The sequence below is a fragment of the Falco rusticolus genome, chromosome Z (genome assembly GCF_015220075.1).
Source record: "Falco rusticolus isolate bFalRus1 chromosome Z, bFalRus1.pri, whole genome shotgun sequence".
Lineage (NCBI taxonomy): Eukaryota > Metazoa > Chordata > Aves > Falconiformes > Falconidae > Falco > Falco rusticolus.
Window position 1 is genome coordinate 41,110,790 of NC_051210.1, and position 23,688 is coordinate 41,134,477.

Genomic DNA, 23,688 nt, shown 5'->3' on the forward strand with positions numbered 1-23,688 from the left:
CTCACGCGAGGCCGGTTTGTACGCGCCCGCCTGTGTGACCGTCAGCCCGCGCTCCCTCTGCCGGCGTTTCTCGTGGCGGGGACTACGTGGCTCGCGGGCCCGCGCGCACCCGCAGACAGCCGGGGGGGGCCCGACGGGCGGGGCCTCCGCCCGCGGCTGCCCTGGCCAAGCCCGCCGCCGCCCGCTGCCAGCCGCCCCGCGGGGGCCGGGCCCCGCTCCCGCCGCTGGCGCCCGCAAGGCGGAGGCGCCGCTGCACCCCCGGCGCCGGGAGGGGGGCGGGCCCGCCGCTGCCTGCGAGCGCCACCCGCTGCGCAGCCCGAGCTGGCGCCGGAAGCGCGCGGGGCGCCGTGGCGTCACGGCGTGACGTCGGTGGTGCCCATGGCACAGGGTAGAGGACGCGGCGGAGGGGGGCGATGGCCTCGTCCGTGGTGAGGGCCACCGTGCGCGCCGTCAGCAAGCGGAAGATCCAGGCTACGCGCGCCGCCCTCACCCTGGTCAGTGGCGCCGCCGCGGGCGGGAGCGCCGGGCCCACCGCCCCCGGGACCGAGCGGGAGCGGGAGCTGCGCCACGGGCGGGCCGGGCCTCCGCCAGCCCTGCCACCCGCCCCGCGGCCGGCCGCCCCTGCGCTGCCGGTGACAGCGGGGCGGGGAAGGAGGACGGGCCGCCCAGCCTCTCTGCGCGGTCGGCGGCGCTGGCCGCCCGGCCCGGCGGCGGGCGAGGCGCCGCGGTGGCGGGGGTGGGACGCGGCCGGGGCGGTGCTGCGGGCGCGGCCGGGCGCCGTTAACCCTCGGAGGCTGCCGGCTGGGCGCTGCTGCGCTCTGTAGGGAGGGTCTGCGGGGGGCCGGATGGGTCCCCTTCCCCCGTGAGCTCACTGCGGGGGAAGCTGCTGCCGCCTCCGGACCGCGCCCGGGTGCGCCCTGTGCGGGCCCCGCTGCGCAGAGCGGGGCCGCGGGGGGAGGGAAGAAGCGGTCGCTTCGCGGGGGCCTTTTTGCACAGTCACCCGAAGAACTGTATTTATCTAAAAAAAAAAAAAAAAAAAAAAAATTGCCTACAGAAGCTGACGAGTAGATGGTTTCCAAGGAGGCTTTGTATTCTTTTGTGGATTGAGGAAGTGTATTTGGCTCTGTGCCCTTTTGTTAATTGAGGCGAATTGAGGAGGCGAATTTGCGATTAGCGGCGGCGCTGGGGAGGCCGTGCTGTGAGAGGGACATACTGCAGAGTGAAAAGTACGGTCAGTTCCCTGCAGGAGCAGGGGCGGATGAAGTACTATAGGTCAGTCATTTGTCAGAGCAGGTGATTCCTGCTCGGTAGTGATTCTGTAACAAATTAAGAATAGTAGGTGTAATTAGGAAAGGTTTTCTACTGTAAGTCTACTTGTGGTTTGCTTTGTGTACTTAATTCTGCTCATGGCCAGAACTTCACGTTGCTAATGCTTTTCCTCTTCTCAGTGTCTTAGAAACTTGTAAGGTTGCAATGGGATTTTGTATGTTTATGTTTCATTCTTGCATTTCTGCAGCAGCTAGATCTGTATGAACAGTGGAATTTATCTGCTGTAAAGTCACAGTTCCCCTCTGGGTTAGTGGGAAGAGAGGAGTAGGCCATAAACACTTCTGTGCCTAATTGATTTTTGTCTGTAGTGCGTGTGTGACAAAAGTTTCACAAGAGCAGAACTATTAAATTGAATTCTGGTAGTGATTTTGGGGGGGGAAAAAACCCCAACCAAACACCCTAATATTAAGGACTGCGGTTCTTGAACTATCTGTTTGCTGCAGCATGGGTGAGGAGGGGAGTGAAGAGATACTGTGTTCTGCCTGGATTAGATTTAATAATCGTCTGTTTTACAGCAGATACAGCAGAGTGTGTATCTTCAGACGTTAGTTTCAAGTAGAACACAAGCTAGTCAGTACTGGCAGGTGGGTTACACTGAAGGAAACAAATGTCAACTGAGAACATTTGAGTGCATAGAGCTGGAACAGGAATTTTTTGTAATACAACTAAGTACTTTGCATGCTTCAGTACGTGCAAGTGCTACTGCAAATAAACCAGAAAAACCCATTTCAAATTGATGTGTATTTTTGTTTTTCAGACCCCATCAGCTGTTCAGAAGATAAAACAGCTTCTTAAAGATAAACCTGAGCATGTAAGTATAAACAGGGCTAACCTGTAGGTTGTGCTAAGGTACTAGCACAGCTCATAATTGCAAAGCATTTCTGCCTAGCTTAGAAATTTGAAAAAAACACCGAGGCCTTTATTTGGAAGGGAATGCATAAGCTTGTTTATATACCAACCTCTGTTTTTTTATAAAATAAAAGGCAGGAAACAACTGACTGTAATGGTATTTCATGGTACAATGACTTTTGAGTTGGATAAAGTTAAAATCATAAGCTTCAAAATATTTTTAAGCTATATTTAAATGAAGCCTTTTGGTGTGGCATAGTGGTGACTTCTGGTAGGGGAAAGAGATCTTCAGCCGTTGATATTAAGATGCTATTAATGAAGTTCTTGTAGGAGTTCTTACTATGAAGTATATAATAATATAAAGTTAGATTCATACCCATTGGGAGACATTTCATTCTTGGGAAACTTGCCAGTGTATTTTTTTGAGTAATTGGCATTTTTCCAAATAACTGATTGAGCTTGTCATCTTTCTTCTTGCGGGAAAAACACTAAAGTCTTGCTTTCTAAATGTTATAAAAACAAGAATTAGATTTTCTTCTCTACAGTAACTACTATTTCAAGAACAATATTTGTCTTTTAACTTCCTTATGAGGCTCATTGTTTCTTTTGCTTCCTGCACATCTGCAACTAACTAGACTCTTTATTCTAATGTTTTAAAACCATCCTAAGTGAGCGTTAAGCCCACAGCTTAACTGGTCAGTCATCCCCTTGCTATAATGGTGTTTGGATCTTCTAACCCATTATTTGTAGCAGTTCCTGTAGAGAAAGGTATTTAGTCTGAAGAGATCAAAGGCTGTTTGTCTCAGATACCACTTGAAGACAGGTTACATGTTTTGATACATTTTTATTGTAACATAAATTATGGAGATGGACAATATAATTTTCATCTTCAGTTACAAAACATTGGTATGTGCAGAGTGGTACAGGTACTTTTGAAAGATTGTTGTACACAGAGTTACCGTTTTCTAAACACTTTCTCAGATCTTCACTTACACAGATGCTCTGTTGGACTTCTGTGAATGTCACAAACATTGACTAGGTTGGCTTTTAAGGTTGCAAAAAACAGTAAGCAAATAAACATACTTGATTTAAGAAGGAAATTGGTTTTTAAGTGAGACTGGCAGTAGACGTAATGAAGGAGTCGAAGGACGCTTTTCAAAACTTTGAAGTAAGTTTTCTGGTAGTGTCTTTACAAGAGTTCTGTGAAAATCTAGTAACTGCCCTTGGCCTCACAGCTTCATAGTTATGTTACTGTCAGTAATTTTAAGAAAAAAATAATAAATATTGCATGAATTAACATCTGAGTAAACTTGAATGTGAAGTTACAAAAATAGCCATCTTTGAAATTGCACCAAACAAAATTTCAAAATAACATAATTCATGAGACCAGACACCTACAGGAGTGCCAACAGTTTATTACTTCAAAACTTTAGCCTTACTTTAGGACTTGATCCACAGTAGCGAACAGCTGATGTTTCTTAAACCTTGGCAGTCAATTTTGTAAAAGGAAGAAAATGTTAGCTCTTAATCCATTAAGATAACTCTGCTTTGAGACAGTGGAGAACAACATATGTCAGCATTTTGTTGGTTTGCATACTTCTTATCTTGGTGTTCCAGAATAGGTTTTAAAAAAGTCATGAACGTGGTGGTGGTGGGTTTTTTTTTCAGGTAGGCATGAAAGTGGGTGTTCGTACGAGAGGATGCAATGGACTTTCTTACACGTTAGAATATACAAAATCGAAAGGAGACTCTGATGAAGAAGTGGTTCAAGATGGTGAGTTTCTGATAACAGCAGAGCAAACTTCTCTGTGGTGGTGGGGAAGAATAACCTATTACAGGTTTGCCAAGGTACTGGTAAAGAGTAACAAGTCATAGCAAGACATCCTACTGTTCTTTTATGGGGATTGTGGTCACCTTAGTTTCTGTTTTGAAGTAACCAGTTAGTTAAAATCTGCAGCTTTGCGGTCTCTGTCTAGTCCATCATTCATGGCTTTGGAGGTAGCTAATAGCAGATATTTGGAAATACTTTATCAGCATACCTGAACCAAGGCTTGGCAAAGTAAAGATTTTATTTGCAAGGGATTTTCCCAGCTGTCTTCTCTAACTAGTCTTAGTCTTCATTGATTCATAATTTGGTTTTAACTTCTTCACACTTTTGACCTTTACATTGCTTTGTAACAATGGGTTCTGTGCGTATTTTAAAAATTATTTTCTATGCTGGAATTTAATCTTTCTGCCTGACAACTTCATTGAGTATTCCATGATAGATCTATTGCTAAAGTTACTGTGATGGTTGTAACTCCAGCTAGCAATTAAGCCCTACGCAGCCACTTGCTCACTCTCCCGCTATGGGATGGGGGAAAAATCAACGGTAAAAGTGAGAAAACTCATAGGATGAGATATAGACAGTTTAATAGGTAAAGCAAAAGCCACACACGCAAGCAAAGCAGAACAAGGAATTCATTCACTGCTTCCCATGGGCAGGCAGGTGTTTGGCCAGCTCCAGGAAAGCCGGGCTGCACTATGTGTAACGATTACTTGGAAAGACAAATGCATAATGCCAGACGCCCCCCCCTGCTTCCTCCTTCTTCCCCCAGCTTATATACTTAGCATGACGTCACATGGTACGGAATATCCCTTTGCTCAGCTGGGGTCAGCTGTCCTGGCTGTGTCCCCTGCCAACTGCTTGTGCTCCCCCAGCCTGCTGGCTGGTGGGGAGGGGTGAGGAGCAGAACAGCCCTGGCTCTGTGTAAGCGCTGCTCAGCGACAATGGAAACGTCCCTGTGTTCAGCACAAATCCAAAACATAGCCCTGTACTAGTTATTCTGGAGAAAATTGACTTTATCCCAGTCAAAACCAGCACAGTTCTATACATTTTTCCAGTTTTTACGAAGATTTCTGTCAGTGGTCTTTTTGTCAAGTACAGATTTTTACAGAAGCATAATAGTGTTTGGTTTTGTTTCTTTTTCTAAAAGCTCCTAAAATTCCTTTGTGGGGGTATTTTTGGGGGTTTTAGACATTACTGAACTCCATTATGTTATGTTCAGGAATGTTACTTTTAATTTGTTGGCAAAGTTAGAGATTTAAATATAAGTGGGATATCACAATTACTTTGTTACAGAAGCTATGTTGGTAGACAGAGCCCATCTTCCAGCTGTCTTCAAAATACCTGTGACCAACTCATAAATTTTATTCTTTAACAGAGAATTAGTTAGAACTTAGAAAATTACTAAGTTGAACCAGATTGTGTGAGATAGGGACTGCCACCTAATTCTGCAGGTGCCTCGATTTCAAATTCAGCTGGTTTCTGTAGTTGCCTCTTATTGATTCAAGAGCTTCTCTAGCTTTACAGTGCTAAAAAACTGTTTTCAGAAGGTATTTCCTGGTTTGGGTCTTAAGGAAGATGAAAGTGGTTTCCCTCAGTCAGGTTGGAGACTTTTTAAGTTTCAAAGCCAGACAGTATTTCGAGCGTGCCTCTGTGCTTTCTGTTTTGCTTTGGTTGCTTCTAGACAGTTTTCCATTGAAGGCTCTGACTTCTAGCTCTGTATTGAGGGAGTCGGTGGCTTTGGATACCTGCAAAAATTTTCTGGCTTTTAGGCAGGAAGGACTGTTTCAAGATCAGGTCCATGAACTTCCATTAAGTTTAACCTTCACTGTCAGTTACTGTCCAGATTGACCCCCAAAATATGTAGATTCAACTCAGTTGCCCATAGACTTGAGTTGTGTTTTTCAATATCTACTATGATGAGAAGCAGCTTTCCAGCAATCTTTCATATTACTTCTTGACTTCTTGTTGCTGTTTATTGATACAATTTTACATTTTTATTTTTATTAATTCTAGTCTGTGGACAGCTAAAGCAGTCCATTCACACCTTTGTATCAGATCTGCAGTTTTGAAGTTCAGTAACTTTCCGGCAAGGAAGGTACTCTGTATACTTTAGAAAAGGGATCTCCTTCTAGTTCCTAAGATGAACTACTCATTCTTCATCCTTACAAGTTGTAGTATCTTTGAACATTCACACCTTTGCCTTATTATAGGATTCAGTATTGCTAGTAGTTAATGTAGACCTAGTTTTTTTGGCACAGTAAAAAAATAATTTTGAGAGAGGAACAGTTGCTTTTTCAAGGGTTTTAGGCATATTGTTGGATGTGCAGACTTCAAGAATGGCAGGAAATGGATTACTGACTAGTACATGGGAATTGTGAACGAATCGCAGATTCAGTATTTGTGTTCTACAGCTTATTTCCCTAGGTATTGTGTTTTTAAATAACCCCTCAAAAAATACATACATTGATGTGCACACAAAAACAGTTCTGTACTGTTGCTGGACTTTTGTGGGTGCAGTAAAAACAGCCCATGTTAGGCCAGGAAAACCAGGTTATACTGGTAGTCTTCATATTTAGCTTCTTGTATTATTTTTATCACTCATTGAAAGAGAATTTCAAAGTTGAGTTGTGGTTTTGCTTTATGTGATTTTTTTTTTTCTTTGTTGTCTTCAAGGGGTTAGAGTGTTTATTGAGAAGAAGGCACAGCTGACGCTTTTAGGAACTGAAATGGACTATGTAGAAGACAAACTGTCCAGTGAATTTGTCTTCAATAATCCAAACATCAAAGGAACATGTGGCTGCGGAGAAAGCTTTAACATCTGAAGTCTCAGGACTGCTTTTTTGACTTTGAACAACACAAAATACTTAACTATTATGGCTTTCAGATGCAAATGCATTTTCTTTAGGTTCATACACTGCATAAAGTGTGGATACCATTAAGAAAAACAAAGCTAAATAATTTTGAAAACGCAAATTGTGTGTTAAATTATACCACTGATGTAGTTACGCTCTAATTTGTTATGAGTTGGGATCCAAAAGGTAAGAACAGGAAGTTCTGTAGTAACATCTCTGTACTTTCACATGCCAAGGAAATAAAATCTCACTGTTATTTTCCTTTGTCATTTTCTTTATTCACACTGCTCACAGTTCCCCATCCAAAACCCATTTGAAAGAATATATTGCCTATGTGTTCTACATTAATCGGGGGGTGGGGTGGGGTGGGTCGAGGCCCAGACATTTGTATGTGTTTTCTATAAAGATTTATAAACCCAGACACACAGTCCTCAGCCTCAGAATTCACTGTGATTGCGTAGATGCTTGCTTGGGTTTTTTTTTAGTTTTTTGATGTTTTCCTCTTTTTATGTGTGGGTTTTTTGGTGGTTTATTTTCCCATAAATCCAGGGAAGTTCATGTATTAATATAGCGGTAGGCTACCATACCGCTACTTTAGAAATACTTCAAAATGGGCTAACCCAGTTTTTTAGTTCTATTCCTTGCCTTGTTGAAGCATAGTCTCTGCTGTATTTAGGAAGTAATTTTCAAGAACATGAAATGTATTCAGTCACTGGCGTACTAAAGCAGGATACACACAGGCCTTTTCTCACATTTTCTGTAGTTAATCTTTCTTGACTGGAATTGCAAAGTGATAAACTGCCTGCGGATTCTGATGCCCCATGTTCACAGAATGTGCTGTCTGTGCACTAAAAGCTATGAACACCTCCTTTTTTTTTTTTTTTTTTTTTTTGAGAGAGAGAGAGAGAAATCTAATACATCTCATTACTTTTAGGTTTTTGTAGTCATGTCTGCTAATTTTGTTACAGCTTGAACTCTGCTTCATAACTCGGTGAAAAACCCTAGATTTTACCACAAAACCTTATGGTAACTTCTATTTAACTCCTGTCTTGAAGTTAACTTGGTAACAGGAGAAAAAGAATTTGTAGTTTAAAACTATAGTATTTCTTAATAATTTAAAATTAATCTAGACAGTGATTAAAATGTCATGCTTACAAGAGGCCATTTTTTCATGGGAATGTAAGCTCACTTGCTTCTAATCAGAATCCTGATTTTTGTAAACCAGTATTTTTTAGGCTTATGAACTCTTCAGCAGTTCTCTGCTGGTGCTTGGGCAGAAGTGTACGTGTCTCCAGGCCTTCCCAAAAACTGGTATGAGAGAATTACTCTTCCACCCTTTTATCTCCATGTTTCTCTGATCATCCAAAGATGACACTATGCAGCTAAGCTGCTCCTTTGTGCAAAAGAGAAGATAACGTGTCTGCCTGGGCAGCTGGTTGGAACAGCTGGTGAAAAGGGTGCGAATAAAAAGTAGGGGACAACAGGCCTGGGATCTTGCAATCAAGGACAAGAAGGTGTTGGGATGAAAGTGAGCTGAGAGCATTAGGGCTGCATGCTGAAAATCCATAGGTCGTTTTGGTCTGGTCAGTTGTACCCACATGCCTATTAACAACTTTGGAATAGTAATGTGCTGAAGATGTAAAATTGCAGCAATGTTTTTATTCTTCCCTCCACACCTTTTCCCACGTGCAGAGGGAGGAATAAAAATAAGTCTTGATTTGTTTTATGTAGTGCACAGGAGCAGAAGGTCAGAATTTACACACCTTTGGTTTAATATTAAATGCTTGAATTCTGGTTGTATACTGTATCATCTTTTGATGTAAAACCACTTTATTTCAACAGTCAACTGTCGTGCACGGTTACTTTATATAGTAATGCAGGAATTACTGGTAATACACTGGCTGTGTGCATTTATAGTGCCATCTTTCAGTCTTGTCAAACAAAAAAATGCAGTTAATGTGATACAGCTACATTAACATGTCTAAAACTCCAAGCTAAGGGCATTTCTTTAGAGTGTGTTTCTCTGCTGCCTGCTAGAGGGTAAGACTTTTAATGTGGCAGTGCTGGTGGTTGGCAAGAGTACTAATACTCATTTAACTTGATGTACTTTGGGGCAGAGTAGATTGGTTTGCATTATTTTTTTTAGACCTGTGGTATGTATAGCAATCCTTTTCATGTGTTTTGTGTGTATGCCTTGAATGAAAGTTGGCACTTTCATACTCCCATGAAATAATCCTCTAAACTGTCACTTTACTAAGACACCTATCACACAATGTGTTAAACTTCTGTTAAAGTGCTATTTACAGTTGCATAGGAACATGGTTTTGTTGGTTATCATTATAATTCTGTGCAATACTGTATGCAGAGTTCTCAGTTATAATAATAATAAATATTGCCTGTTGGTAAACATGAAATATTCCTATCCTGAATGATTCTGTTTACAGTAATAAAGCACTGGTGGGAGAGAATGCTGGGATTACAAAGTAGATAAAATATTACTGTTACCTATTACTGTTACCTGAGTTAGTATTTCGTAGAAATATTAAACATTTCCAAATATGAACAGCATTGGAATAGCACAGAAACATATGGCAAAAAAATTAACTATGTACAGAAAGGTATTTACAGAAATCAGAAGGGTGGGCTGTTAATGCGTAGACTTCTATTAAACTTTGTGATACACTGTTCTCAGGGTAAAACTGCTAACAAGCAAAACAGTTTGAAGGCTTCAACATGCAAAAAAATCATTGTGGTATGTTTTAATGCAGGATGATGATTCTTAATAAAGTAACTGTTGTCATAAAAGGTTTTTAACTGGCTGGGCAATTTCAGGGTAGGAGTCAAAGGGCATTCCTGGCCATTCCACTTCAGGGCTGTGTAATGGCACACATATGCCATAATGCACTATGCTTATGACCCATTCGGAGTTTTTTTTATATATACAGGCTTTCCACCTCCAAAACTGCTTATTTTCCTGTTATGTGAAGATGCTGAACAACGGAGAGTAAAGTCAAAGTAACAGGAAGTCTGAGGGCAATCAAGAGAGACCTCAGGGCACTGGGGTAACTGGTTGAGGGATCAGGAGCACAAGCAGAGTTTTCTTCTATCCTACCAGTTGTAGGGAATGATGGGGGATGTAGTCGGAAGATCACACGGATCAGTACCTGGCTCCAGGCCTGGTGTCACCAGCTAAATATTGGGGGTTTTGATCATGGATCAGTTTATACGGCACCAGGCCTGCTGGCAACAGATGGGGTTCACTGGCCTCAAAGGGGAAAAGGGATTCTGGGTCAGGAGTTAGCAGGGCTCACTGAGAGAGCTTGAAACTAGCTTTGGAGGGGGAAGGAAACAGAACCAAGCTCACTAGAGGTGAGCCAGAGGGCAGAATGCCAGTGCTGGAGTGAGATCGATGGCACAACCGAAGTGCATCTACACCAATGCCTGAAGCATGGGCAACCAACAGGAGGAGCTGGAACCCACTGTGCAGCAGGAAGATTATAACATGATCTCCATCACAGAAACGTGGTGGGATAACGGACATGACTGAGTAACATCCATGCTGGCAATGGGTGGCAACAAACTCTTCAGAAAGGATAGGCAAGGGAGCAGAGGCGGTGGCGTAGCTCTGTATGTCAGGGAGTATTTCCACTAGAGCTTAATGATGGTAACAACAAGGTCGCATGTTTATGGGTAAGGATCAGGGGAAGGCCAACAAGGTGGATATCCTGGTGGGACTCTGCTATAGACCACCCAACCAGGATGAAGAAGCAGATGAAACATTCTACAAGCAGCTGGGAAAAGTCTCACGATCGCTAGCCCTTGTTCTCATGGGGGACTTCAATTTACCAGATGTCTGCTGGCAATACGACACAGCAGAGAGGAAACAGTCTAGGAGGTTCCTGGAGTGTGGGAAGGACAGCTTCCTGACCCAGCTGGTGAGGGAGCCACCTGGGGGAGATACCTCACTGGACCTGCTGTTGGCAAACAGGGACAGACTGGTGAGTGATGCGGTGGTCAGAGGACATCTTGGGCATAGCAATCACGGGATGGTAAGAGTTTTCAGTTCTCAGAGAAGTAAGGAGGGGGTTCAGTAGAACTGTTGCCTTGGAAGTTCCAGAGGGCCAACTCTGGCCTGTTGAGGAGCCTGGCTGACAGTCCCTCGGGAGGCAGTCCTGAAGGGCCAAGGGGTCCAGGAAGGCTGGACAGTCTTCAACAACGATATCTTAAAGGTGCAGAGGCAGGCGGTCCCCACGTGCCAGAAGACAGGCTGGTGGGATAGAAGACCAGCCTGGCTGAACAGAGAGCTTTGACTGGAACTCGGGGGAAAAAGGAGAGTTCACCACCTCTGGAGCAGGGGCAGCCAGCTCAGGAGGGCTGTAAGGATGACACGAGGTTATGCAGGGAGAAGATGAGAAAGGCGAAAGCCCAGCTAGAACTCACGCTGCCCACTGCTGTGAATAATAACAAAAAATGTTACAAACACATTAGAAACGAAAGGGGGGCCAAGGATAATGTCCATCCCTTATTGGATGCGCAGGGAACATGGCCACAAAGGACGAGGAAAAGGCTGAGGTACTTAATGCCTGCTTTGCCTCAGTCTTCAATAGCAAGGCCAGTACCCTCAGGTTACGCAGCCTCCTGAGCTGGAAGATGCGGACAAGGAGCAGAACACGGTCCCCACAGTCCACGAGGAAACGGTCAGGGACCTGCTGCAGCACCTGGACACGCACAAGTCTGTGGAGCTGGCTGGGATCCACCCGAGGGTACCGCGGGAGCTGGCGCAACAGCTCACCAACCTACTCTCCATCATTTATCAACAGTCCGGGCTAACTGGAGAGGCCCCAGCTGACTGGAGATTAGCCAGCGTGACACCCACATACAAGAAGGGCAGGAAGGAGGATCCAGGGAACTACAAGCCTGTCAGCCTGACCTCAGTGCCAGGGAAGGTTGTGCAGGAGATCACCCTCAAAGCCATCATGTGGCATGTACAGGACAAGCAGGGGATCAGGCCCAGCCAGCATGGGTTTATGGAAGGCAGGACAAGCCTTTGACACTGTTTCCCACAACATTCTCCTGGATCTGGGGGTGCTGGCTGAACATGAGCCACCCATGGACCCAGGCGGTCAAGAAGGCCAACAGCATCCTGGCTTGTGTTCAAAATAATGTGGCCAGCAGGACAAGCAATAGCTTTGACCCCCTGTACTCGGTGCTGGTGAAGCTGCACCTTGAATACTGTGTTCAGTTTTGGGCCCCTCAGTTCAAGAGGAACGCTGAGGTGCTGGGTGCATCCAGAGAAGGGCAATGGAGCTGCTGAAGGACCTGGAGCACAAGTCTTATGAGGGGCAGCTGAGGGAACTGGGGTTGTTTTGCCTAGAGGACACTCGGGGGGGACCTTATTGCTCCCTACAACTACCTGGAAGGAGGCTGTAGGCAGATGGGGGCAGGTCTCTTCTCCCAGATCACAACCAACAGGACAAGATGAAACGGCCTCAAGTTGCACCAGGGGAGGTGTAGATTGGGTATTAGGGAAGATTTCTTCAATGAAGGGGTGGTGAATTGTTGGAACAAGCTGCCCAGGGAGGTGGTGGAATCACTGTCCCTGGAGGTGTTTAGAAAAAGCATAGATGCAGTGCTTAGGACATGGTTTAGTAATGGACTTGGCAGTCCTGTTTCACAGTTGGACTTGATGATCTTTATGGTCTTTTTCAACCTAAGTTCTCCTGTTATTCTCTCATTCTAAGTAATAAATTTCAGAAAAATGCTAAAAATTGTTGGTACAGTTTGTTAATACTCTTGCAGGGCTACAATGTTATAAGCATTATGGAGACATGGTGGAGTGACTTATGACTGGAGCGTCAGAATGAAGGATACAGGCTCTTTAGGGAGGACACTGAGTGGGTAATAGGAGGGGGTGCCGCCCCTTATGTTATCAACCAGCTGGAGGGCATGGAGCTCTGTCTAGGGATGGGTGAGGAGCCAAGCAAGAGCTCATGACTCAGGATTAAAGGGAGCATAGGGACAGATGGCATTTTATTAGTCCTCTGCTACACCTGGCCGTGAAGACCAAGTGAATGAGGCCCTTTATAGGCAGATAGGAGCCACCTTATGTTCATAAGCCCTGGTCCTCGTGGGATACTTCAGCCAACCTGATATTTGTGGAAAAGACAACACAACATGGCCTAGGAAATCCAGAAAGTTCTTGCAATGCATTGATGACAATGTCCTTCTCCAAGTGATAGAGGAGCCAACAAGGAGAGGCTGGTGGGGAAAGTGAAGCTCAAGAGCAGCCTTGGCTGCGTTGACCACAAAATGGTGCCATTCAAGATCCTTAGGACAGTGAAGGGGGTGTATAGCAAGATTACTGCCTTGGACTTCAGGAGAGCTGGCTTTGGCCTCTTCAGGGATCTGATTGTTAGAGTACCATGGTGTAGAGCTTGGGAGGGAAGAGGTGCCCAAGAAACTGGTTGATATTCAAGGATCACCTCTTCCAAGCACAGCAGCAATGCGTCCCAACAAAGACAAAGTTGGGCACAGACACCATGAGGCCTGCATGGATGAACAAGCTGCTCCTGGACAAAATAAAATACAAGAAGAAAGTGAGAAGGAAGCCTTACAGGGGATGTAAGGAAGGACAGGCAGCCTGGAAGGAATACAGAGAATTTTTCTGAGCAACCAGGGATCAGGTTAGGAAAACTGAAGTCCTGACAGAATTAAATCTGTCCAGGGATATCAAGAGCAACAGAAAAAGCTTCTATAGGTATGTCAGCGCTAAAGGGAAGACTACGGAAAATGTGGGCCCTCTCCAGAAGGAAATGGCAGACCTAGTTACCCAGCACTGGAGAAGGCTGAAGTACTCAACTTTTTCACCACTATCTTCACCAGCAAGTGCTCCAGCCACACTGCTGAAGTCCCAGAAAGCAAAGGCAGGGACTGGGAAAATGGACTGCCTGCTGTAAGTGAACATCTTGTTCGAGACCATCTAAGGAACCTGAAGATGCACAAGCCCATGGAACAATGCATCTGTGAGTCCTGAGGGAACTGGCACATGAAGTGACTAAGCCACTATCCATCACACCTGAGAAGTTGTGGCAGTCCAGTGAAGTTCCCATGCACTGGAAAAGAGGAAATGTAATGCCCATTTTTAAAAAGGGAAATAAGGAAGGCCCAGGGAACCACAGGCCAGTCAGCCTCACCTCAGTGCCTAGCAAGATCATGGAGCAGATCCTCCTGAAAACAATGCTAAGACATATGGAACATAAGGAGATGATTGGTGACAGCCAGCTTGACTTCACTAAGGGCAAGTCATGCCTGATCAATTTGACAGCCTTCTGTGACAGGGTTACAGCACTGATGGATCAGGGCAGAGGGACCGACATCATCTACCTGGACTTGTACAAAGCTTTTGACACTGTCCGCATTATATCCCTGTCTCTAAACTGGAGAGGCATGAATTTGACAGATGGACCACTCGGTGGATAAGGTATTGGCTGGATGGTGGCACTCAAAGAATTGTGGTCAACACTTCAATGCCTAAGTGGAAACTGGGAAAGAGTGGCATTCCTCAGGGTCCATACTGGGACCAGTGCTGTTTAACATCTTTGTCAGTGACGTGGACAGTGGGATCAGGTGCACCCTCAGGAAGTTTACCAGTCACACCAAGCTGTGTGGTGCGGTTGACACACTGGAGGGAAGGGATGCCATCCAGAGGGACCATGAGAGGCTTGAGAGGTGGGACCACGTGAACCTCATGAGGTTCAACAAGGCCAAGTGCAAGGTCCTGCACCTGGGTTGGGGCAACCCCCAGTATCCGTACAGGCTGCAGGACGAAGGGATTGAGAGCAGCCATGTGGAGAAAGGCTTGAAGGTACTAGTAGATGAAAAGCTGGACATGAGCTGGCAATGTGCATGCGCAGCACAGCAAGCCAACCGTATGCTGGGCTGCGTCAAAAGATGGTTGAGGGAGGTGATTCTCCCCCTCTACTCTGCACTGGTGAGACCTCCCTGCAGTCCTGCGTTCAGCTCTGGGACCCCCAACATAAGAAGGACATGGACCTGTTGGAGTGAGTCCAGAGGAGGGCCACAAAGGTGATCAGAGAGGCTGGAGCACCTCCCCAGTGAAGACAGGCTGAAAGAGCTGGGCTTGTTGAGCCCGGAGGAGAGAAGGCTCCTGGGAGACCTTACTGCAGCCTTCCGCTACCTAAAGGGGGCTTATAAGAAAGATGAGGACAGACTTTTTAGTAGGTCCTGTAGTGATAGGACAGGGGGTAATGGTTTTAAACTGGAAGAAGGTAGATTCAGGATAGAAGTAAGGAAGAAATTGTTCACTGTGAGGGTGGTGAGATACTGGAGCCGGTTGCCCTGAGAAGCTGTGGATGCCCCATCCCTGGGAGTGCTTAAGGCCAGGCTGGATGGGGCTTTGAGCAACCTGATCTAGTGGAAGGTGTCCCTGCCCATGGCAGGGGGGTTGGAACTACAGGACCCTTAAGGTCTCTTCCAACCTGAACCTAGAATATATGACTTCATGAGTTGCACATTCATGATTCTGGAGAAAGAACCCAACCCTCATACAGTCAGGAGCCTGGAAATTCAATGGTTTCATACAGTCAGGAGCCTGGAAATGCAACAGTTACCCTTCTGTTGGATTTCTTACAGAATTAATAATACAGTATTAGTTATTATTATAAAAAATACAATAACAAACCACTTGCTTGCACCAGCAAGTCAGTATTCCTGATCCACCCCTTTTTATAGCACTCTTTGAATGGTCCAAGAACATATTGTTTAGGAAAACATGAGCAGTTCAATATGCAGTCATCCTTACAACAGGTGATGGGACAAATTTAATTTGAACTGCAAAATACAACATAGCGTCGCTGTTGACACAGAGAATTGTGCAGAAAAACCGAAAGGCCAAAAGGCCCTGTTTATTGTTCTTACTAAGCCTTTTTATACTTTTCTTAAGAATATGTGTCTATACATGATTGGTTTAATTACAGACCACCAGCTCATGATTGGATGACCTTTTGTTTGATACATCTTTGATACACTTCTTCTACTTGTGCATCTGGCAGTTCCTTTATCTCGTTAGCTCAGCCCTTCTTGGGACTTTCCGGACTCTTCATGAATACACAGGTATCTGTTCAAGGCTAAGCTCACATTCCGATCCCTCGGACCAGCCGAGGTTTCCCACAATTCCCCCTTCTTGTATTTGTGTAACAAAAATTGCCAGAGTTGTCCGCTGCAGGGCCTTTTGCAGCAGAGATGCAAGACATGGCAACATCAATAACACAACTACAACAATGAACAAAATCAACAACCTGGTTTTCATCAGAGACAGCAACCACCCTGAGAGTCCCCATCCTTTAAACAAGTTATTCAAGCAATCCCATCCATCACCTACTTGTAATTCTTGAGTCCATCTTTTAGAAACTGAATACTTTTATGTAATGACTCAGAGTGATCCAATAAATTCATACAACACGTTCCCTCAAAGTCTTCACATCCATGTCCTTGTGCCGACAATAAAAAAATCAATAAAGCTCGATTTTGTAGCGATGCATGACGAGCAGAATCAATATCTTTTAATAAGCCAGAAAAAGCATTGCTTGTAGCATTACTTTCTTTAGCAAGCCAACAACCTAACTTGTTGAGTGAATTAGGAGCATGTCCTGTCCCTATAGAAAGGACTAAAAAAGCAAAAATGCACTGCACTGCATTCCAGAACTCAACCTGAGAATTACAGTCGGTTGAGAAATCTGCACTGCCCTCTTTCTGCGTGTGTTGTTTCCACATCCTAACCACTGAGTCATTGGGGTGAAAAAAGGAAAGTTTGCCAAATGTACAAGGTCCCCCTATTGCCCTACTCGGAATTCCCTTCTGAGCTCTGTCCTCACAAATCAAAAATGTGTTTTTCAAAAGGCCAGCAGGGACTGTACTGGATTTAACTGTTCTAGGGGCAGTATAATTGTACCATGCAGACTCATTTCAATAGATTGTCAAGGTACTAGTTAAGTCAATACCCATCGTTTCATTTGAGTCACTAGGTGACCTGGTAAACTTTAAATAAAAACACACGGGAGCTTTTATAGTTACTAATAATTTAAATTCTTGGGGCTCTAACGGAAGGGCTGGGAAGTTGCTAATTTTGTCAAGACCTGTTCCCGAATCATTCTTTCTATACCACCGAGCACTTTCACCCCCTGTTAACCGCCAGGAGGCGTCACACCACCATTTCGGTTCCCGAACGCCCGTACTGACGCAAGCCCCTTGTACAGTCGGATTATACAATGAATCCCATTCCATCTCAGTGAAAGCAATGCCCACCAGGCATGTTTGGAATGGATTTGCTGGGCTACTCATGGGAACACACAGTGTAAATTGAGTGGTCGCATTGGTGAGGGTGAGACAGACGTTGGTATCAGGTAGAGCAGGCAGATGTTAATAGCCATCACTTCTATAGATCATCCAGGGCAGGCCAAATGCAGCAAGCAGGAACCACCAGGGGCCACCATCCATGGAGACACCAGCATACCCTCTTCCCCAGGTTAATAAATCACATGGAAGTGACCATTGACCGCTCTGCAGGTCCTTCACCTTTACCTTAACAGTAGAGGAGACAGTGGTCATTTTACGTAGGGACTCAAAGTGGCGACCCATAGGTGATTCCTGCAAGTCCTCTGTTATATTAACAAAATGCAGCACATAGGTGGCTTTATTAAGCTGTGCTTCAGGGGATTCACCAGTTATTCCCCCTTCTTGTTTTTGAAGAAGGCGCTTGAGCGTGCCGTATGCACGTTCCACAATGCTCTGTCCGGTAGAAGAATGAGAGATACCAGTGATATGGTAACCCCCCAAAGCTGTAAAAAAGCTTTCACTTGACTGGAAACATAAACAGGACCATTATTGGTCTTAGTTTGATGCGGAACATCACATACAGCAAAAGTTTGTTGCCAATGTTGAATGACATTCCGAGCTGTTTCCCCTGTGTGCACAGTAGCTACCATGACTGATGAAAATGTGTCAATAGACACGTGCACATATTTTAATTTACCAAATTCTCCAATGCGGGTAACATCAGATTGCCAAATCTGCAAAGCCTGTAACCTCTGGGTATCATACCATAATATGCAGGTATGTGTTTTCTGAGGTTTCCCACAAAATAGCATGCAGGTAATGGGACAGTGAAATTTAATATTGAGGAAACACACTTTCTTTTTCTTTCAATTGAATCCTATCTGCCATAGGTTGCTTCTATTCAGTTGGGGTTTTTTTTAATCCTAATTATTATTCCTCCCATTTATTTCAACCAGTGCCTTTAGTGGAAAAATTCTCCAACTATACCACTATTGTGCTTGCACTGGCTGCCTGGCCAGTTATTAGACAATTTTTTTATGATGCTAGAATTGTGCAGTCTCTTTTGACAGAAGAATCCCAAAGTTATCTGATGTGGCAGAGTATGCACCCCTGTGTTCATCCAAAAAAAGCCCTCAAAAGAGTACTTGAAAAATTAGGTTTTGTCACAACCAGTACAGCTTTTTGCCTATGGAGGGATCTGTCAGACAGTGAGGAGTTTTAAAACCTATGAGACATGCTGCTTCAACTTGTTGAGCAAAAATGCAAGTACTTAGCACAATTCCACATGCATTTATTTGGGTTTGAGCAGCATTTGAATGGCAGTTTTGTATGCAATGTCTGGCATTTTCTTTACAATGAGATACAGCAAGGGAAGATTAGCCACTGAATTGGAGCAACGTCTTTGCCCTTACGTTTAGGGTCCCCTTCAGTGGACCATTTTGCCAGCCAGTGCATGCCTTAGCTGGCAGCCGTCCTCCCCAAGCTTCTCACACGCCGGAACTCAGGGGTCCCATACCATGTCTGCCTCGGGGCTGGGTCTAACCTGCTCAAGGTTAGATCTAAAGGTCTAACCTGTGTAGGTCTAACCCCTGCTTGCCTTCGTACACTCGACTCGAAATTCAGAGGATCTGGGAACAGACAACTACTGCCACTGCGTGGCAGCAAGTCTCCAGCCCACGCGTTTCGAAAGGCGAATCCCTTCTTCCCCGACACCCGTGTCCGAAGTTTCCTATAGCATTTCCTGAATACCGCAGTACTTTTGCTTACACGTATGAAAACTATCGTTCAGCTCTGCTGTTTGTCCTTCTTGTATTCTGTGCCATGCTTTTCACCTGTTCCTGAAGGATGGCAGATGACTGCAGAAATGCAAAATGCCAAGTACTTCAGACCTCCTGATACAAAAATAAGCAAAGGAGCAGGGTGGAGCTTTCTGACCAGCTTTGACTATTGAGGCATTGATTTTTTTTCCAGCATTCCTCCCTTTGCTAGTAGTGTGCTAATGTTGTGTCCAGCTCCAAATTATTGCAGATTTATTTCTGACTGTTAGCTTTAACCTCTAGGGTAACAGAAGTTTCTTGCTGGGTTAGTACAGTTCAGTGGGACAAAGAATCTCACAAAACAGTATAGTCTTCATTCATAACAGAAATATTCTCATCCCCTACACCTTACTTATCTGGGTCTTTTACTGATTGAATAATGATTTTCTTGCATATGCTTTTAATGAAAAATTCCTTCTGTAGCTTACTGAAGCTAAGTCCAGACAGCAGGAATAAGGTCTCCTTACCAGCTTGTAGGAGACCAACTGGAAAAACAATCAATCTAACACCAAGGAAAGGCATTGCACCCTCAGAAGGGTGCAAACAGCAGCAGGAGATGAAACCCGTTAAGGCAATAGGGCGTAGAGGTCCCCTGAGCCTGTCCAAGGAACGTCTCAAACACAAGATTCAAATGAAAGGTTACTTTGTATGAACTGAAGACTGAAAAGAGAGAACAGCCTGCCAAAGGGTGGATAACGGCACAAGAAACAGCAGAGTTAGCAGATTTCTGCAGTAACTGGGGGAAAGGTAGATGCAGCAAAGGGGAGATTGCGACCACTGACCCAATTCAAGACCAGAAAGACTTGCCCCCTCCTTGATGCCTATAAGGAGCATGAGTGCTAGTTCTTTATATGGCAAGCAAGGCTGATTTTAATGGGATTGGCCCACACTGAAGGATAAGAATAGAAGATGAAGGTAAATGCTATTTTATGATTTTATTATTTAATTATGCAGTAAGAATAGGAATGAGAATGGGAATGGGAATGGGAATGGGAATGGGAATGGGAATGGGAAGAACAAGTAAAGAAGAAGAAAAGAAGAAGAAGAAGAGGAAGAAAGACGAAGGAACTTTGGATGAGTGCTTCTACAAGGAACACTCCCCATCAGCAGGCCAAACACTGGATCCAGGACTGGGGATCTGTCTCCCTTTCTCTCTCTCTCTTTCTCTTCCCCCCCCCCCCCCCCTCTTTTTCTCTTATAGTTTTACCTTTTTCTAGTAAGTAATGCAATGCATAAAGTTTTATACACATGGCAAGTGATAAGCATTTCTGTTACCTGATTATTTACCAATGAGCTTGACTATGGAATAAAAGTCTTTGTTTACCTACAGACCTGGTATTATGTATACCCTATCCCAACCAAGGGAATCAGTGAATCTTAGTAACTCCGTCCTTCTTGGCGGGACATGACATAGCTAAAGAAATGAGCTTCCAAAAATTTGAAATAACCTGAATAGCAGAATTCAGTTCATTCAGTTTTGCAGCTAGCCACTTCCTTTTTCAACCATGTGTTTTAATCTTTAATTTGTTCACGGTGAGTCATTCACATAGAACTTTCATTCCAAACACAGTCTTCCTTCTGATTGAGTACTGAATAGTTGTACGGAGTGTGGCAAAACTGTGTTTAAATTAGATTGCTGTTAATTATATTATTTCCTTCCTTGTGCTTGTTCCATATAAGAAGCTTAAATGAAAGCAAGTATTCAAATGAGGAGAAGAGGCAAAGTGTTAATGAATGTAATGTAGGATCTTACAAAGCACATAAGTGGTAGGGAACAGGAACCCATCCCTCCTGTCAATCTCCATTTTTACGAGGTATTTGCAGAGTGCAGTCCACCCATTGGCACATGAGAGCTAGCTGAAGTGTATAATCAACATTTATTTCTAGTGAATATCTAACAAATACTCCCCCCAAATAAATAAATTGAAAATCCAATACTTGAGTATAAAAAGTGATAACATAAAACTGCTGTTTGGAAACTTCGTTGAAAAGAGAAATCATATTGCTTTTCCTTGAGATACATCCTCTGAATTTCTTCCTTTACTATTTGAGCTATAAACTGTGATTCTACTAAATGAACATTGGCAAATATTGCTGAAGTGGTTTTAGAAGTTTCCTGTGTACTTGTCCCCTCTGAGGCTGCCACTCTTATGGCAGATCTGTGAAGCAAGTGCCTGAGTCTCAGCTGCTGATGGTGACTTTACATTAATGTGTTGCAGTGTGCATATAGTTGCTCCAAGAAAAGAACCTGTTTACTGTTGGTGAAATGGGGGAAAACCCGGAAAAGTGATAAATACTTATATAGTGAGTGCAGTTTACTTAAACTACCCTGTCAAGAATAATGGAGATCATCTGCTGATGTCTTAGGGAGCCTGAAATACCTTCTGCAAGGATTTTGTAAGCTGCATCCCACAGTATTCTTTTCATGAAGACTCTCTGGTTTCTACATATAATTTAGAACATTAAAATGCTCTTGCAACCCTTAAACCCAAAGCTTATTAAACATGTCACAGGGGTCTTTGCCATTCCCATTTGACGGACATGGCCCACTGCAGAACTGTGAGGCAGCTTGAAAAGACTCAGAAAAATGGTTTTAACTGCAGGTTTGGAAACTTTCAGAGAAAACTCTTCAGGTTAGATCTATACATTTGCCATCCTATGTCTCACTGAAATGTGCTGCCAGGGCTGTACTTAAACTGGTTAAAACATCCCTACATTATGAATAGGCCCATATGTCACAATAAAGAGCCTTTTGTATGCATGTGCTTCTAAAAATGGAATTCTTGGTTTATTATGAATTGAAAATTCGTTTTCTGGAAAACAGCAGTCTGGTGGTAACCCACCAGCACTAAGTTTTGCACAGGAGATACTTGGGTGCGCTGCAAAGGCTGTGGCTTTGTTTCTGCTCTGCTTGATACCTCTGGGCCAGCCAGCTGGAGAAGCTTCCCTCATAGCCACGCACTGTTTAAACCAAGCCTGCCACAGATCATGGCACTTTTAATTCAAGAAAGTGGCCTTTTGAGCAGGAGGTGAAAGGAGAGAGAAAATAGGCAGAAACTCAATGATTTTTCACCCAAGGTAAAGCATTTAGTAAAATACTTAGCCAAATAAATAAAACTTCCGTTCAAATCATGAAGTAGCCAGCCTGAGCTGCCACTTACTGACGCTCATTTGCACGGTCCAGAGGCCCCAGGAGTTACCCCGTGACTGAGACCTGCCTTCCCCTCCAGCTATACCCACTAATACAGAGCTAGGGAGCTGGGGGTTCCCCTCCCTTTGAGGTGTGAAAGAAGGACCAACCTTTCCCCTTCCCTCCTGCTGGGCAGCCAAACAGAGAAAACGAGGCATGGGGCAGATGAGGGGCCCTGCTGGTGGCAGACATGCTCCCCAACCCTGGCGCTGCTGCCTCCTGCCCCCCGGCACCTCCTGGCACACCCCACCCCCCCACCCCCCGAAAGTGTCCTGAGCTGCTATTGGCTAACTCATGCTCTGTTACCGCCCCATCCACCCAGCAAACCAATCGTGTTCTCCCTGGTCAGTTACTCCGCCCCCCTCAGTGAAGGTGCGAGGGCGGGGTGTGGCCATGGGCGTTCCTTGTGGTGGCGGGTCCCTCACAGGCCCCGGGGTGAGGGGCCAGTGGGTGTTTCCAGCACCCCTCCTTTTCCATCTCACCAAGAGCGTGGTGGTTTGTGCGTGGCACCTGGTGGGGCCTACCAGGAGCCGGGCTCACGGCGAGCAGGGTGTGCCCAGGTTGTCACCAGAATGAGCACCCATGGGCATCCCCCTGAGCAGGAGCCCCTTGGGGGTCTCCTCTGCTCCCCTCCTGGGGTGTGGAAGATTAATTCAGGGAGGATCACAGCAACAGTGGGAGGGCTGCTAGGGAAGCCCACAAAGTGATCTTAGAAGATAGTAGTGTGCCTTGGCAAAATGTACAGAAAGGAGAGAAAAATGCTGGTCTACCAGGATGTGTAGGCAGCAAGCAAGCAGGGGATTTGTCTACTGCAGGAAAAGGGAAACCAGGGGAAAAAAAGAATGATGCTAAGTAAGGAAAAGTTACGATGAGCTTTCTGCTGAAATCTCTTGGTCTGGGAATCATCTCACAAGGGAAGTGAGAAATCCTGCCATCTTTGAGGTTTTACACTCCAGTGGGTAAAGTACTGATGCATCATACAGAGGCACTGTGGTTAGCTCAACAGACACCAGGCAATAAAGGACTGACTCCCTCATGGGCATTTGTATTCTTCCTGTTCATCTTTTTACCTTTTAATACTGTTTCCCTACCATTTTCAAGTCTCTAAACTACTAATTAAAAGTAGTAAAATTGGTATAATTTTAACACAGTGAAGGCACAATGGATCAAAATGGGAAAGATAAACATAGGGGATGTGATACACCCATTCAATGCTGTGTTTCTTTGCCCAGAAATTTATAAAGTTATTTCGGAAATAAGTCCCATTATCTAATTCAACTCTTTCTGGGCTACCATGCCACCACAAAATTTGTCTTTCAAGGCACAAGATGGTGTTTTAGGCAGTGGCATGGTTTACAGGGTGTGTTTCTAGTCACCCAGTAGTTTATTCCATCATGGTGAGTATATAGCACTTGCCTTGGCAAGTTCTTGTTGGTGAGCCAGTGTAAGTCAATTTGCCAGGCCAAACCA

The 23,688-nt window shown here is 44.7% G+C and overlaps 1 protein-coding gene across 1 annotated transcript; it reads left to right on the forward strand.

Moving 5' to 3' along the window:
• Positions 1-331: 331 nt before the first annotated feature.
• Positions 332-7,116, forward strand: ISCA1 (iron-sulfur cluster assembly 1). The gene is made up of 4 exons (XM_037372732.1): positions 332-494; positions 2,087-2,140; positions 3,847-3,952; positions 6,680-7,116. The coding sequence occupies exons 1-4, from the start codon at positions 414-416 to the stop codon at positions 6,826-6,828; spliced, it is 390 nt and encodes a 129-aa protein (XP_037228629.1). The 5' UTR covers positions 332-413; the 3' UTR covers positions 6,829-7,116.
• The last annotated feature ends 16,572 nt before the right edge of the window (positions 7,117-23,688 follow it).